The sequence below is a fragment of the Zalophus californianus genome, chromosome 11 (assembly GCF_009762305.2).
Source record: "Zalophus californianus isolate mZalCal1 chromosome 11, mZalCal1.pri.v2, whole genome shotgun sequence".
In the NCBI taxonomy this organism is placed as follows: Eukaryota; Metazoa; Chordata; class Mammalia; order Carnivora; family Otariidae; genus Zalophus; species Zalophus californianus.
The window spans coordinates 95,273,093-95,290,251 of record NC_045605.1 but is presented as its reverse complement, the minus strand read 5'-3'; the positions used below and the strand labels follow the sequence as shown (position 1 = coordinate 95,290,251).

The window sequence follows — 17,159 nt, the reverse complement described above, 5'->3', positions numbered from 1 at the left end:
ACCACCATTTCCCTAAAAGCCCAGCACATCACCTGCCAGAACAGAGCACAGCTCACACCCACCTCCAGATGCCCTCTACCAGGGCTGTCACTTGCCGGAAGGGCCAGGGGAGATGTGCCTCCCCCTGGCAATGGGCGGCAGACTCCTCCCACAACAGCCCCTGCACTCTCCGGGAGGCGGCCGAGACAGGATGTTTCCAGAAAGCTGGAGAGCAGCCTGGAGTGCATTAGCGGATCAGGGGAACCTCTTAGGGATGTAGATTCCTGGGTCCGTCACAACTGGACAGACTTTCCTGGGAGACCACCTGGAATCTGCCATTTTAATGTGCTCTCCTAAGCAGGGCATGGCCAGGGCTGGTACAAGCGGCCATCAGCAGGGAGGACACTGGCCGGCTCCCTGGGGGGCTCGGGAGAAGCTGAGGTCCACCACCCCGCCCCCAGCCACCCAGGCCGCCTTAGTGCCCTTAAGCAGTAACTACAAAGCTGAAGTGTGGGTGGAGAGGAGGGCCCGATTCAGCTCAACTTCCTGGTCACAGACAGAATGTTCTGAACTCAGGAAGAGCCCTGGCCAGCCCACCCTGCTCTCAGGGTGCCAGGGCAGGGCTGCCTCCACCCAGCTCCTCACAGGAGCCCCCCAGGCAGGCTGGGCGGGCATGGTGGGGACCTGCTGGGGTGAGTGTGGGGGGCTCCTGGCACTGAGCCCCCATTTTCATTCTAGGCCCTCAGCACCCTGCTCTCAGCAACCAGCATAGCCAGGAGGAAGCCATCCAATGCCACTCTTTCGAAGCTTCCTGGGTTTGGGTTCCTCCCAGGGACGACTCCCAGAGAAAAGAAATTTGGCACAGTCTGGAATCCACTGCGTGCCAGCCTGAACAAGGCCCTTTATCCGAATCATCTGCTTCATTTCCACAACAGGCCCATGAGGGTGGATTTACATCCTGATTTGTCCCTAAGAGCCCTGAAGCCCAGGCAGGCTAAGAGGCCACCTGGGGGCCCAGCAGGCAAGACCCAGGGCTGAGACCCCCCAACTCAGCTTCTCCCCCAGGAGGCCAGCCCAGCTGCGGGGTCTCAGCTTCTCAGAACATCTAGTGGACACCAGTCCCTGACCGCACCCAGGGTCTCAGGCTGGCCCCAGTCTGAGCAACCTGACTTAGGAAGGGGACAAGTGGACATTCTGGGCTGGCCCTCCACTGTGCACGGCAGAAACATCGGGGTCCTGCCGGGCCTGGCAGGTACCAGCAAGGTAGAAGTGGCCCCAAATGAAAGGGACCGAAGGCAACAAGAAAGGGGTTCTCATCCCAGCTCTGCTGCGAACGAGCTCTGAGCCTGGGCCTCTATTTCCTTCTCTGTGAAATGGAACTAAATCCTACTTCAAGATGTTATTATCAACTTCATCACTTCTGTAGGGTTGACTAGTTAGTAGGAGCTGTTCTAAACGCTTTTCCTATATTAACTCATTTCATTTCTCACAACAACCTCATGAGATATATTCTATTATTATCCCCATTTTCTAGATGAAGAGGCCCAGAGAAGTGAAGTAACTTGCCCATGATCACCCAGCTAGGAGGCAGCAGAGCCATGATTCGAACAATGGCAGCCCGGCTCCAGAGTCTGTGCTCCTGACCACGGCACTTGCTTGCTCTGGTTAAGGCAGGACTGTGTGGTGAGTGTGAAACCCTGCAATACAGGGGCTCAGGGTATGGGGGCTCAGGAGCCATGCCCTCTGTTCATATCCCAGCTCCCCCTCCTGGCTGTGTTTCCTGGGACAAGTTAACTCCCCTCCTGTGCTTTGGTTTCCTCCACTGTGAAATGGGCACAGCAACACCTCGCCCCGTGGACTCAGGTGAGGGGAGAGCTCTGTCACACCAGCCTGGAATGTACATGGTAGGTCAGGAGCCCTGGGTCCCAGCCCTGACCCTCACTTGCTGTGTGATTCTTAGCAAGTCTTTTTCCTCTGCTAGATCAGTGCTTCTGAACCCTGGCTGCCTGGGAATCACCTGGGGAGCTTTTTAAAAACCACAATGCTCGAGGCCCCTGCCCACACACCAATGGAGTCAGATCCCCTTGGGGTGGGCCTGGGGCCTTTGTATTTGTGGAAACACTCTGGGCACATCTAGGGCACCTCTGCATTCTGGCGGCTCGGGGAGTCTGCGAGCTGAACAGGGAGGAGGCGGGAGGAGCAGTAGGAGGTTCCTGGGGCCTGGGGCAAGGTGCAGTGGACAGAGATACAGTGGGTGAGCTGGGCCTTGAGACTTTGCCCCCTGGCGCAGTACCTGCTGGGTGTTGGCCACAGCCAGGAAGCAGGAAGCCTGGGCCTACTCAGGGCGGAAGCGGATGTGTCCCATGTTGGAAAGGCCTGGGGAGCATGGGCATCCTGCTGGGGTGGGAAATGCAGACCCTAGCCCCAGAATGGGAGAACATTCTGCAGCCCTCCACCCCAGCAGGAGGCAGGGCTAACAGCCCCAGGCTGTATCGGATGTGGCTGGAGGGTGGATCATCCTTGCTTCCTTTCAGGTCTGAGGGGAGGCCTAGCCCCCTGGGGCCACAGTGACAGGTGTGGCCTCTCCATCACCCATCCTAGCCTGGTTCCGCTTTATTCAAATCAAGCAGCTGTCGTGGGCCTGAGTCCAAACCTGCTGCCTCAGCAGCAGCTGGGAGGGAAGTGAGCCAAGGATGCACTCACTGAGGGGAGCGGCATCACTGTGCTCCTTGGGGCCCTCAGCTGTGCCTCCCTTCCACCTCAGGGCATCCATGAGATCAGTGCAGCAAGCCTGGCAGGCTTCCTGGAGGAGGCTGCAAGTAGACCTGGAGAGGCTCTTATCTGTACAGGAGTGCCTTGGGCTTCTTTCCTCCTGCTTCAAGGGTGAGAGAAGGGGCTTGCATGCTGTGGTTCACCCTACCACGGGCAGCATTTAGGACCAAAGCTCTGGGGGTTCAAGTCTCCCACCTATCACTGGAAGCTCTGTGAATGTGAGCCAGGGACATCACTTCTCTGAGCCTCATTTCTTCACCTGTAAGGCAGGACTAGAACAGTTCCTACCTCACAGGGCTACCGAGGGATTAAGGCAATTTTCACGTGCAAAATGCTTGGCCCCGTGCCTGCCTCATAATGAGCACAGACCACGGATGCTGCGCCGGTGGCTTCCTCTGCAGTCCAGAGGCCCGACGAATCTAGCCAGCACTGGGCACACAGTGGGCACGTCATTGACTCCTGACGACCTGTCTTTCCCGCCCTTTCCTACATTTCTCTGAACTGACCGGGGCCGGACTGTGGCCCACATCTTGCTGAGCTCGCAAATGGAGGGACAGAGACTGTAAGAGGCTTTCTCGAGGTTAGGGCTGAGGGAAAGGGGCCGGGCTGGGAGAGCAAGCCTCCCTCAACCCCCAGCGTTCTCCAGACAACAGCAGCTTTGTGTGGGGAGGAAGGGAAAATTCCTCCCGAAAACCTCTGCAGAGGGGGCCCAGGGCAGAGCGGTCAGCGCAGGACCTGGGTGAGGCCCTGAGGGCAGCTGAAAAGTGACCTGCTGTGAGGTTCAAGTTCTTGTGGAGCAGCCCTGCCCGTTGCCCTGGTCCCACCGCTCCAGAGCCAGCCGGGCAGGGAGATTGGAGGGGCCCTTACGTAGCACAGAGATGAAACTGCTCTTGTCAGCCAGGATCCACACCCCGAAACCCAGGATCACCGCGCCTAGGATCTGGAAAGAGAAGGCACAGTCAGTGGGGGCCTGAGAGGGCCCTGCCCAGCTGCCCCTGCAGCCAGGCCAGGAGGACCCGGGGGCATGCACCACCTCCATCCTCAGGCCCCACACCCCAAGTCCTCACAGCAGGGCCATGTGTGGGGAGTCCTTTCTGCCTCCCACCTCCCCTACCCCATGCCCACATGTGGTCAAACCAAGCCTATTAGCTTTGAGGGGTGCAGCCTCCTTCCAGGGGTACCCTCCGACTTTACCTCCTAGCCCTCTCCCATGCTCATCGCCTCCACTCTAGCCCAGCTCAGTGGCTGAGGACATCCCAAACAAGCTCTGGGAAAAATCCCGCATGGACATGAACATCAAAGCCCACTTGCCCTTCAGAGCTCAGCTCAGAGGCCACCTTCCACGGGAGCCCTCCTGACTCCCCCAGGCAGACTAAGGTGGCAACCACCCTTGGACCCTCCTTAATAGCCATTCCCAGGGGCTTTAATATACTGTGTGTCTCTCTCTGGCTGGACTGCAAGCTCCCTGAGGGCAAGGGCTGGGTTGCAAGAAGCTCCTCCATATGCCCGGGGGGCCTATAGCACAGGGGTTGAGTGTTCAGGAAATGAATGAGCTCAGGAACCCACTGGAAAAGCAGGAACAGAAAGGCAGATGTGGAGCAAGTGGCTGGGGTAGGCCGAGGGATTCCCTGCTTCCTTCCCCCGCCCATCATCTGCAAGGCCCCTAGCCTGAGCCCATCTCCCCAACTGGAACCCAGCCAAGACCCACATCCCACAACACTGGCCTTCACCTGGGGCCTGGCCTGAGCCCACCTGAGGAATAAGCCACCCTGAGAGTCCTACCATGTCACCACCCGCCTCTATCATGGGCCCTGGGTTCCCACTTCAGCCATCATCCCCTACTCTGCAAGGCAAGCAGCTGCTGATAAAGCCTTCAGCGTGGGGTAGAGCAAGGGGCTCAATCAGCCTTGCTCTACTGGGCCCAGAGTAAGGCCCAGAGTAAGGCCCAGAGTAAGGTGAACAGGGCGCTTGCCTTGGGCATAAAAATTAAGGGGACATGAAAAAACTCAGTAACCAAGATAAATAAGAATTTACAGCAATGATGTTTTAAAAACCAAAATTAATTTAAAAAAAAAATCCATGATGAACAAAATATCAAACTTTTCAATAAAGGTGGGATCAGTATTGTGATTTTTTTTTTTCCTTTTAAAAAGGAGCAGAGCCTTGATAGGGCACATTGCAATGCTGTTTCTCATTCCCAAGCGTGGACCTCACTCACCCTACCCTAGTCTGGGCCCCCGTAAAGACAACAGCAGCTGCTGATGACCCTACATTCTTCCCCAGTGTCTCCCAGCAGGCCACCTGTCCCCTCCTCCCTCCTTGCCAGTGGGCCCTGTTATTATCCTGTTACAGATGGGGACACAGAGGCCCTGACCTCCCCGAAGGTCACCCATTCCATCCTTCAGGGGCTCGAAGCCAGATCTGACGATTACTCCAGGCCAGATGGTGGCTCACGCTAGCTGCAGGATACTTGGGACCCATCCTGGGTCTTCACCTGGAAAGCCAGTTTCTCGGGACAGGGAGGCTACTTGAGGCTCTGTTGAGGGGAAGGGTCCGCCCTCGGGTAGGGGTGCCTCAGAACGACACAGCTTGCCAAGATGAAGGGGGACTTTATAGAACCTGGAAGTTTGGTTCCCAAAGATTCCTGAGGCCCGGCCCACCCCGAGCCCGCAGCTCATGGCACAGATGGCCAACGGCCAGGCATTGGGCCCATGGTCTGCTCCTGCGCACCTTAGAGCTGTGTGGCAGAGCCCCTGACCGGCTCACCTCCTGCCCTCATTGGGCAGGGCAGAAAATTCCCTCTGGGCAAACACAACCCCAAGGAAATCGAAATCCCCCTGGGACGGCCCAGCTAATCTCCTCAGCTCACCTCTAAGCACCCACGAAGGAAGTCCCCGGCACCAGCTCAGGAGTGCCTCTGTGGGTCTCATGTCCAAAGACTGCCATCTGGAGTGGCTAGACCAGCCCCGAGGCTGTGGGCCAGCCAGGAAGAGGCCCAGCTAGGCGGCCAGCCAGAACGGGGGAGGCACTGTGGCCCCCTCTTTCTCAGTGAACCAAGACTGGAACCATGGGGCACCCCCCCACCACCACCACGAAACCCCCCCCCCCCCCCAGCTCCACCAGAATCTCCTGACAGGGCCCAGCCAGGAGCCAGGACCCTCACACCAGCGTCCTTCCCCTGGAACAGCACAGCATCAGCAGCTCCTGGGTTTCTGTGAACCTCAGAAAAGCTGACGAGGCAATTTTCTGGGAAGTTTGGGGCCAGGAGGGGGTGCAAGCAAGGATGTACACGTGTATGTGTGCGCATAAGCAAGCACACAGGCCACCAGAGCGAACTTTCCAAACCACAAGTCTGATCATATAACCGCATCCCGATGTGCATAAAACAGAGAGCAGGATCCTTCCTGGAAGGCCGGCACAGCCAGCACCCCAGAGCCCCACACTCTGCCCCACTCCCCACACTGGACTTTGCTGCTTCTCCCAGAACTCCTCTCCCCACCCACCTCATCTAACTCCAGGGAGCTTCCGCTGACCATCCCCACAAGATCAGCTGCCTTATTATCTGCTCCCCTGGGGACCGTAACCTTCACACCCAGCACCCTGAACAGCTGCCTTTTTATCATCCATTTGAATAGTACTTGACTGGAGCCCACCACCCCGCAGAACAGAGGCCCCAGTGCAGAAACCATGGCTCTCCTGCCAGTGAGTGTCTGCCTGGCACCCGCAACCAGGGTCTGCATACAGAGGTGTCAAATACCCACTTGGTGAATGAGTGATGAATGAATGAGTGGACGAACCAATGTTCACTGTCCCTGGAAGTCTCTCCTTTCCCCTCACCCTCCTGTGATAAAAAGCTCCCCCTCTCCCTGCCCAGCCCTCCCCACATCCTGATGGGCCATCTCTGCCCCAGCACAGAGAGGGTTAACACAGGACTCCCGCCAGCCCCCAAAGCTCTGGCCAGAGACAAGCTTTTCCAGTCTCTGGCTCCACCGGGCAGGCAAGGAGCTGGAAGAGAAGGGACCAAAACCATCAACCCTGTTTCCTTTCCTGTGGCCAAAACCATCAACCCTGTTTCCTTTCTCCACGAAGTCTCCACCCCCCCCTCCCGCGGCATGGGGTGTGTGGGCTGTCTGGGCCGCTAGACTGCAAGCCCCCTCACCTCCTAGGCTGTCGCCCACGCCCCTCTCTCCAATCCCTAGGATCCCCAGGGTTAGAAGCACAGCACCGTGACCCTCCTGTTCCCCAGTCCTGGCCAGCTGGCCCTGGAAGCCAGGCTGAGGCCCAGGAGCCAAGCACTTGCCAGGGAAGGCTGGGCTCCGGCTGTGTGGCCAACTGTTTTCCAGAGCCCTGGTCCAGCCAGGAGGGACCTGTCCTAGCTGGGGAAGCCCAGGTGCCCAGGCCCTGCCCCCAGGTAGCTTCCAGGCCTAGCTGCCATCCGTGAAGGACGTGGAGAGCCACAGCAAGGCCTCAGCACCATCCTTGAGGAGGGGGCCGGGGCTAGAGCCAGGGTGGACAACGGCAGGGCAGGCGGCACCCCAGCGGTCCGCACGCATGTGTGTGTTTGCGTGTGCCGGGAACACGCTTGTATCTGTGTGTCGGGGTACAGTTAAGAGGGGGAATCTAGAATGATTATTTCCCAAACTGTCTACGATCCTATGTAACTTGTAATGTAAAACGTCTTTTCCCCAGTAATCCGTGTCCGTTGTAGAAATTTGGAAAATGCAGAAAAGCATAAAGAATAAAATCCAAATTCTCAGGAATCCCAAAATGAACATTCAGAGGCATTTTCTTCTCCTCTCAAAAATACTCATGTATGTGTGCACTTTTTAAAAATAAAATTGGGTCATAATAAACATCTTTATTTTTCAGCCTGATTTTTGAACAGTAGAGGGTGAACCAGCAACACAGAGAAGACACAGCCCTGAGCACTTCCCTGCGCCTAGGAAGGCCTCTCCCCCTGCCCCATCACACACACACACACACACACACACACACACACGGGCACACTCACACATGCACACACGCTCCCGCTGCCCCATCACATACACACACACACGGGCACATTCACCCACATATCACACACTCCCCCTGCCCCATCACACACATTCATACACATGCACACTCACACACACTCCCCCTGCCCCATCACACACTCATGCATGCACACATGCACGCTCAGTTACACATACACACGCTCATGCACACACACATGCACACACATTCCCCCTGCCCCATCACACACATTCATGCACACACACATGCATACTCACACACACACAACACTCCTGTCCCATCACATACACACTCATGCATACACACATTCACACACTCATACACACATCACACTCTCCCCTTGCCCCATAACACACACTCATGCACACACATTCACATACATGCACACTCACACATGCATCACACTCTCCCTCGCCCCATCACACACACACACTCATACACACACTCTCACTCACATACACAACCACACACACACACACACACCATCATCCTGGCAAATCTAAGCAAGAGGAGTCAGTCAGTGCCAGGCCCGAGAGGACAACTGAGGCCCCAGGAAAACCAGCTCCAGATGTGCACCGGGCTTACATCTGGGCAGCCCCATGGCTCAGGGACCCGAGGTGGGGCCCGCCAGGGTGTGTCTGGAGAAGGGGGACCATGTCCCCACTCTGGCCCCAAGCCTGCCTCTCTTGCACACCCTCTGGGGTGTGTGGGTACATCCCCCATGGTGGGGGTGCGGGTGGCGGGGGCAGCTGTTAACAGCAAGACCTTCAGAGCGGGCACAGGAGGGTAGGGGGCCAGCACATCGTGAGAAAGATTTCAGAGAACTCCCTACTGATGAGTTAGGGAACACCCTGGGGGCTCTTCCCCACCCATGCCCACCTCCAACCCTGACTGGCCCAGACCTCAGGACCCCAGCAGAGGCGACAGCTGGGAGAAGCATCAGTGCTCCGCCACAGAACCAGCTGGAATGCAGGCAATCTCCTGGCTGGCCCCACATGGTTCCATTCCCAATGGTCCGTCCTCAGCCCCCACTGACCGCCCCCCCCCCACCCCATCCCTGGCCTGGAGTCTCTGGAGGGTCTCAGCTGCGCTGCCCCAGGGAAGAGTCTCGTGGGAGGCGGTTGGCTGGTGCTGGTCATACTTACAAAGAAGAGCAAGTTGAAGAGGAAGAGAAAGTATTTGGTGACTTTGATACAGGCTGACCCCATCCTGCTGGTCCAGGAGCTCCCTGGCAGAAAGAGAGAAGGCAGGTAGGTCAAGGCCAAGAGGAAAGGGGAACGAAGCTGACAGGCAGTGACCTGCTGGCCCCAAATCATCCCAGCACATCCTCACACCAATCCCGGGGGAGGTACTAACATGAGGTCCCATTTTATGGCACCCTGAGGCCCAGAGAGGTTAGATGACTGGCCCAAAGCCACACAGCTAGAAAGTGTAGGCCTACAGGCCATCTCAGTTGTTTGATGTTTGACAGTTGGGAGTCTGGACTGGCCCCTCGACCAGGCAGGGCCTGCAGGGAAATGACATAAGACCCTCACGGGCTTTGGAAATACCCAGATGGATGCTGGTCAAAGTCAGGTGGCCAGGACGTTAGCAGGTGACTGCTGGAGCCCCAGAGGTGAGACAGTGGCTTGTGGCACGGATCTGCAGCCCTGGGGCCAGGGGGCTTCCTGGGGAGAAAGAGAGTTCCAGCCTCTCAGAAAAGGGACCGAGTGCTCCCTGCACCATTGCCTCACAAAGGGAACAAGTATGCATTGTCGAGCAGCGATCGAATAGAACATTCAACAGAACAACACTAATTAAAAAAATTATTTCTCTCACCCCAGAGATAAAAACTGTCATCATTTTAGTAGCTAAACTTGCAGCATGTGTGTTTCACAGATGGTTTTAAACAAAACTGGGCTCTTACTATATAGAGCGATTCGTAACCTGCTTTTTTTCATTCGACAATATACTCTCTGTGTATGCTGGTAAAATGCTCTACAACATAACTTCACATGTTGCATAGGATTCCATACTGTAGATCATTTTACATTTTGGAGGGTCGGATTCCTCCAGAAAATTCATGTATAGGCAGCATTTTACATATAATTTCTGGGGGTTCAGAGGCCCCATTAAGCCCATTCAGGAGCCCCCAAGGATCCTAGGGTTAAAGTCCCAGATACAGACATATCACAACACATGTAACCAATACTCTAGGATTAGACATACTTTTGTTGCCAATTTTTCACTGTCATTCTGGGTGATACACTCGTGCTTTTGAAACAGAGCACACTGATGCGTCTCTCCACACTGATGGACCCCAGGCCAGGGCAGGACTCAAGGAGGAAGAGGGAAGCTTGCTGCCTTCACCCCCTCCCCAAAGCCATACAATCCAGGAATGACAGCAGCCGGCTCTCAGGCCCTGCGGAGTGACAGGACCAGTGCCGGGCAGCTGCGGCCAGGGCAGCTGCATGGGACAGCTGGCCTTGGGGGCAGGGAAGCAGGCATAGGGCCCAGTCCTGTTCCCACAGGCCCTATGCGGGAGGGGGCAGGGGAGCAGGCCACAGAGCAGAGGGAAGGAGGGGTAGGCTTCACCCCTTCCTCCTCCTCCAAGGGTAAAAGGCAGTCCTGAGCCTTGTGAATATCCCGTCCATAAGGAGGTCCCCTCGGCCTTCTCTGGAAATAATCACATTCAATCACCCTTGCCAGGGGGAGCTCAGCTTTGACTTTCTATACCTCCAAGGAGAGGGGAGGGGGCTTAAGAGGGAGGGCTCACTACCTCCCAGGGGGTCCAGTTTGGTGTTGGATCCATCTCAATTCGAGAGAATTTTCTCTAGCTGCCTTGCTGTGGGTCAGATTGGGGCACAACATGAAGCCAAAGCTGTCCAAAGAAGGAAAAGGCTGTCTGGGTGGTAATGAACACCCCGTCACAAGTGGCATGGAAGCCAAGTGTGAGGAAACACTTTCGGGGATTCAAGTGCTACATGGGGAGGTTAGACTGAATGGCTCTTCCAGGCCACCAGCGTCCAAAGCTTGGGTCTGAGAAATGCAGGGAAAACAGGGACTCGGGAGCCAGGGAAGTCTGGCCTCGGTCAGTCCACCCGGGGCCTACCTCAGACCCAGGGTGGGGCAAACAAGGGCTCCCCTGAGTCAGGAGGTCTAGAGATCTGCGATCCCGGACCCAGGCTGGCCTGAGGGAGCCCTGCGGGGGATGGTCCGCATAAAGGAGCGTTACTGTTCCCCTCCACCACAGCGCTCGACAGACCAGAGGCTCTGCGTAAATTTGCGAAGAACAGAAGAGCAGCGGAGGAAAGATTCTCGCACGGCGGTGGCACGTTTTTTCATTCCTACCTGGGCCTGCTTGCCTGGCTGGGTCTCCTCCCAGTAAGTGACCCAGGCAGAGCCCCAAGCAGTCTACAGAAAGGTCACCCCTTTACTGGAAGAACCTCACCGACTACGCTCTAGCAGTGGCCAAGGGCCTGAGTGGCGTGCGCCGGGTTCTTGTGCAATTGGAAAAGTACGCAAATGGTCTTTGGCAACCGTTGCCTGCTTCTAGAGAGTACCGGAAGGGAGTTTCTACATGTTCCGCTCCCACGTCCTCTGCTCAGGCTGGCCTGCCAGGGCAGCCTCACAGGCTTGTGGGTGCTCAGAAATGGGCAGTCTGTGGACGAGAGTGATTTCTGGGCCCACTGAGTGAGGAGTAGCTGCCAGCGAATGGCAGTGACTCCAGGCGGCCACCAGCGTGTGTCATCCCCTTCAATCCTCCTGTGCCCAGGAGGTGAGGGAGGTATTCCCATCCCTGGGGGCCGAGGCTCAGAGAGGTGAAGGATCTCATCCAAGTCACACAGCCAGCAAGCAGGGGTGGGCTCCAGAGCCCAAGATCTGTCCCCTGTGAAGTGCGTCCTTCCGGAGAGTGGCCTCGAGGGTATAAAGGGACCAGTGGGGATGGCTGGGATTCCCGGGTGGGCAAGGAGGCGGCGGAGGCTGCTGAGCTGGTATTCCCTGATGCTCCAGACTCTGAGCAACCTCGCTGGTCTCGGGCACTTGCACAAATTGTACCAGGCGTCGGGGGAAGCCATTCAGTGTCCTACGAGCAAACTAAGGCACAGAGGGGGTGAAGGAGCTTGCCCCAAATCACTAGTACATGGACCAGCAAGGACGGAACCCAGGCCGCCTAGCCCCTCGGGCCCCCCCATCCTCTCCAAGAGGCAGCTGGGTGAGCTCAGATGCTAGAACAGGAGCCAGGCAGCCCCATGACTGGCAAGCCGTTTGGCCAAACCAGGCAGGCCCACAGGCTACCTGGGAATCACCTGGGGGAGGAGAAGGTGCTGAGCACCAGAGCCTGGGATGGCGGCTCCAGGGCACGCTGCCCAAGGATGCAAAGTCTCTCTTCCCTCCAAGTACAGACGTTTCCCCCTCAAAGCAACACGGAGCAGACGATGGGCAGTTCCAAGAAGCCCGGGGGGTCAGCTCAGGCTGAGAACATGCCCAGGTCACACCATGATGGGGTGTGGCATCAACTTCAGGGACCCCCCTCCCCCACCAAAGTTGGATTCAGAGGGCCTGGGAGGATCTGAGCCTCAGTCTTCTCATCTATGAGATGGGAATAAGGGCCGGTATAGGGCAGGGGGTGGCCAACTGGGTCTGTAAATCAAATCCAACCCGCCGCCTGTGTTTTGTACAACTTGTGAGCTAAGAACAGATTTCACATTTTTAAATAGTTGGAAAAAAATAAAAAGAAGGTTTTGTAGCCCAGGAAAGTCACACTTTCATGGCCCTAAGTAAAGTTGCCACACCCCCTGGCTTATGTCTTGTCCCCCGGCCGCTCCCGCATTAAGGCAGTAGAGTGGACGTTACGACAGAGGCCACTGGGCCCACAAGCCTAGAACATCTACTCCCTGGCCCGTTCTGGAACAAGTTTGCCAGCCCCCAGTGCAGGGGATCCAGTGACATACACCCGTGTGTCTGTAAGAAGCAGCAAGGGTCAGGACCACCGTTAGCTTGAGATCCTGGGGGGGCAAGCGAGCTGGTGGCAAGTACTGAGTGTAAGGAATTGCACGTGGGAGACAGAAGACAAAGGACCCCGGGGTAGGGGGTCAAATACTGGCTCTGCCAGCACATGGCCATAGGGAAGGGCCTTGCAGGTCCCCGATCCCCTCACCTGTAGAGTGAGGGTCCTAACTGAACCCGCCTCCACAGAGTGAGGTCGGTGGCTGGTACGGTCGGGGGCACAGTGGGCCAGGGCTGGGGCAGGCCTTTCTCAGCACTTGTGGAACAAGTAAGGGGTGAGGGTTTCATCCGCAGATGAAATTAAACAAAGGGAATGTCCCCCGGTGTTATGCTTCTGGGTATACACTTTCTGTAAACACTGGAGGGTCTGCCCCTGCTTCCCTGCAAGCTATATAGACCGCCAACAACACAAGGGAATGACACGCATGCACATCTGATTGGAAAATTCCAGAGTAGCCACTGGTAGCTGTCTGAGCAAGAGGAAGGAGGTTCTGATTTTATGTTATACTTTATAGCAGGTAAATTGTCCATTTCTAAGCAGCTACAACTTAAATTGACCAAATATATAATTTTATGCCAAATCAATTCATACAATGAAATTACTGTGCTGATATTTTACTAATTCCCACTCATCCCTCAAGACTGACTTCAGAGATCACCTCCAGGAAGCCTCCTACTCCAGCCAGCCTTGTCTCTACCACCATCGTCATGCTGGCCCTGCCAACACGCGTGTCGGTTAGCCATGCTCCCTCTCTGCTTCCTTCCAATAGCTTTGGGATACTGGATCAGTTCCCAGAACAGGCTCGGGCAGTAGACTGCCTGGGTAGGAATGTAATTCTCTCACCTCCTAGCTGTGTGATCTCGGACAAACGACTTAACCTCTCTGAGCCTCACCTTACTCATTTGTGAGAGGAGGAAAATAAAACCTATTTGGAAGATTTGTCCAGAGGTTAAATTAGATAATGTGGATAAAATAAAATGCCTGGCATGTGGTAGCCTTTCAATAAATGGAGGTTACTATGCTAATCCCTGATGCTATACAGTAATTCTCTACTTAACTGTCCCATTCTCCCCGGTGAAATGTGATACCTTGAGAGGAAAGACTATGTATTCTTTAGGAGAACAAAGAAGGCTCCCAGCAAATGCTGCCTAATGAAAGATGGGATGGTGGCTGGATGGAGCGATGGATGGAGCAATGGCTGGATGGAGGGATGATGGACAGATGGATGGAGGGATGGAGGAATGAATGGATGGGGAATGGAGGGGTGGAACGATGGCTGGATGGAGGGATGGGTAGACAGGAGAATGGAGAGATGGAGAGATGCAGGGATGGAGGGGTGAAGGGAGGAGGGACTTCCACATAAAACACCAGGACTTTCATACACTCAGCCACCTGAAAGGGGTCTGATACCCACTGCCCCTGCGTCAGCTAAAACTCTATTTTCAGGCCTCTTCTGTCCTCACCCAAGGGGTGGGGTGGAGGTTTTGTGGGGTGAGCACCCTGAGCCAGCTCTGAGGACCAGGACCTGCTGCCAAGGCTCCTTCACCTTCCCAGAAGCCCCTGTGTACAGGACGTGGGACTGGGGAAGAGCTGGTGCCTTCAAGAGAACTCCTTGTCTGTTGGGCACCTGTGAATTTGCACCTGTAGGGTAGGAGGCTTGGTTTGTCCCTCCCCTAAGGATGGGGTAGGAGCCCTCCAGCCTGATCCTAGAACCTGCGCGTCCCCAGACAGCCTGGGGGAAGGGAGTTATGTGATGGCATGGCACCTGCAGGCCCCGGGTAGGGAGGTGCAGGCTCAGTCCCTGCTCTGGCAGAACACGAGGGACGAGACCCGGCCTGGTGACCGCCCTCCGTGGGCCTGCCACCTCACCTGTCCAATGATGGGCTGGCACCAGAGCAGTGTTTTTGGGAGTGGCTCCTCAGATCAGGAGTCCTAGAAGATGCCCTGTTGAGAACAGAAGGTTTTGCTGTCACCCGGTCTGTGGAGTGCCACTTCTCGCCAAGAGCCACCCGCACGTCAGGCCGTTCACCTCTCCAAGATGCCCAGCAGCAGCACTGCTGAGCTGAAGCCATTTTTCACTTGACAGCCCTCAACACCACATGGAGCACCTCTTAGGAAACGCCAGACCAGAGGCTCTCGAGGGTACCTGGGGGGCCGGTGCTAAGGATTTTAAGTGCTGCAGGGTTCCTGGCAGGGGAGGGGTGGGGGATGGCCCAGACCAAACACCTAGGAGCCACGCTTTCCCTCCTCCCGCTCATCCCATACCCCAAAAGTGTCTCCTCCAGTCCAGCACCTCACCCGGCCAAATCTCACCTTCTGCCTGGCCCAGGGCAGCTCCCTGCTGGTCACGAGTTCCTCTCCCGTCCTCCCCAGTCCCTTATCCACACCACAGGAAGGGGTTTGAAAACTGTAAGCCAGACTTTGTCACTCCCCTGTCTACAACCGTGTAATCGTGATGTAGCCGACAGTTTTCCCATAAAATCCAGGCTCCTATGGAACCGACGCAGCCCTGCCCGGATTGCCCTGCCCCTCCTCTGTCCTCAGCACTCCCAACCCTCCTCATACACACACTCATTCCTAAGGCCACTCTTTTCTGCGGTTCCCGTACCCCAGGCCCTTGCCCAGCTCAGTGCCTCTGCCCTGGTGGTCCCTTCAAAGCCCTCTGCTGGCTTCTCAGGCCCTTCCCATAGGCCAAGTTCCCTCCTCCCAGAGGCCTTCCCCAAACACGGAATCTACACAGCAGGCCTTGCCTCCAACTGCACAGTAGAATCAAAGCCTGCCAACACGCAGCACCCTGTCCCTGCCCCGACCAAGTCATCAGAATCCTGGGGGGTGGGGGGGTTCCCCTGCCGACTGTAAGGAACAGCACCTTTGACACGGGGAGGCTGGGGGGTGGGGGGGGCGCCTGTCACATGGCCCACTCACTGCAGTTAGCTCATTGATTCACGAGTGCATCTAGAGCCCCGTGAGAACTTGACTCCTTCAGGGGAGGGCCATGTCTGCCTCATTTGCCCTGGATCCCAGAGCCTAGAGCAGTGCCAAGCACGTGCTAAGCACACAATATGTTTTTGCAGAAAGAAGGAACCAGAAGGTGTCTGAGAAGGTCAGGAAAGATTTCTTTGATCCTGCAACTGGAGGTTTCCAGTCCTTAAAAATGACATTGTTGGTTTATGGGAAGGGGTGGTTGCTTCCTCCCAAGAATGGATTTTGATCTCCTCTGGGTCAGAAAAGCTGGTGGGAGCTGTGGACCTTCTCCCCAGATGCAGAGAGGCAGGCATGTGTGTCCATTGGGTTTCAGGGGGTCACCAATCCTGGAAAGCCAGGAGGTTCCTACTTCCCCCATTTGCCTTTGAGTAGTGGTCCCCAATCTCGGCTATAGGTCAGAATTACCCTGGGAGTTTTTTTTTTTTTTTTTAAGATTTTTTTATTTATTTATCTGAGAGAGAGAGAATGAGAGATAGAGAGCACGAGAGGGAAGAGGGTCAGAGGGAGAAGCAGACTCCCCGCCGAGCAGGGAGCCCGATGTGGGACTCGATCCCGGGACTCCGGGATCATGACCTGAGCCGAAGGCAGTCGCTTAACCAACTGAGCCACCCAGGCGCCCACCCTGGGAGTTATACAACTTGCTCCTGCCTGGGCCCCCCTCCCAGAGATCCTGATTAAATTGGTCTGGGGTACAGACCAGGCATTAGGATCTTTTTAAGTTTTCCAGAGGATTCTAACGTGTTGAGACCCACTGCCATAGGCCCGGCCGCTAGCATGGCCTGGCCCCTCTGCTCCCAGGGGGATGCAGGTGGGCCTGGGGTCCCTGGGGCAGCAGAACCTGGCTGGAGAGAATCTCCCATGAAGCTCCCTGCACCTCTGCTCCTTCCTCAACTTCCTGGAGGCTCACGCCCTCCGGGGTTATTTACTCCAGGAGCAATATCCACTCCGCAGAAGACCTTTGAGATCACTGCATCTCTCGGACGGGATGGCGAGAACAAGAGCCGGCCAAGTCACACAGCAAGATCAAGGCCAAGCACACAGTGGAGGACTCGGCCATCCCCGGTGCACCTGCTGCCCTGCCCTGGCTCAGTGGGCCTTCCTTCTGCACAGACAGGTATAGGAGGGTCACACAACAACCTTTGCTCCCCACCCCTGGAGCTGCCAGAGCGGCCACATAACCTTGGGAGGCATTGAGGAGCTGCCTCTTTCTCAGCAGATGGGGATACTAACCCACCCACCCTGCAGAGGTATGAAGAGGAACCACGATCAGGCTAGGGCGCAGTAGGGCTCAATCCACGCTGGGCACTCTGGCCACTCCTCCCATTCTCCCTGCCTGAAGATGCCAAATCTGCCACATCTTTACCAGCTGTGTGGCCTTCAGCAATCGCTTCATCGCGGTGCCTCAACTTCCCCACCTGTA

General features: G+C 56.2%; 1 protein-coding gene across 2 annotated transcripts in view; it reads right to left on the bottom strand.

The window, feature by feature from the left end:
• CD82 (CD82 molecule) overlaps positions 1-17,159 on the bottom strand; it is a 49,387-nt gene that overhangs the window by 15,196 nt on the left and 17,032 nt on the right. The window contains exons 2-4 of one of the 2 annotated variants that reach the window (XM_027580789.2): positions 14,624-14,698; positions 8,910-8,992; positions 3,619-3,691 (exon numbers count right to left, since the gene is read on the bottom strand). In XM_027580789.2, the coding sequence (XP_027436590.1) occupies positions 3,619-3,691; positions 8,910-8,972 (136 nt within the window). In that variant the 5' untranslated portion in view covers positions 8,973-8,992; positions 14,624-14,698. The remainder of the gene's footprint in view (positions 1-3,618; positions 3,692-8,909; positions 8,993-14,623; positions 14,699-17,159) is intronic. The other variant, XM_027580788.2, reaches the window with a different exon arrangement.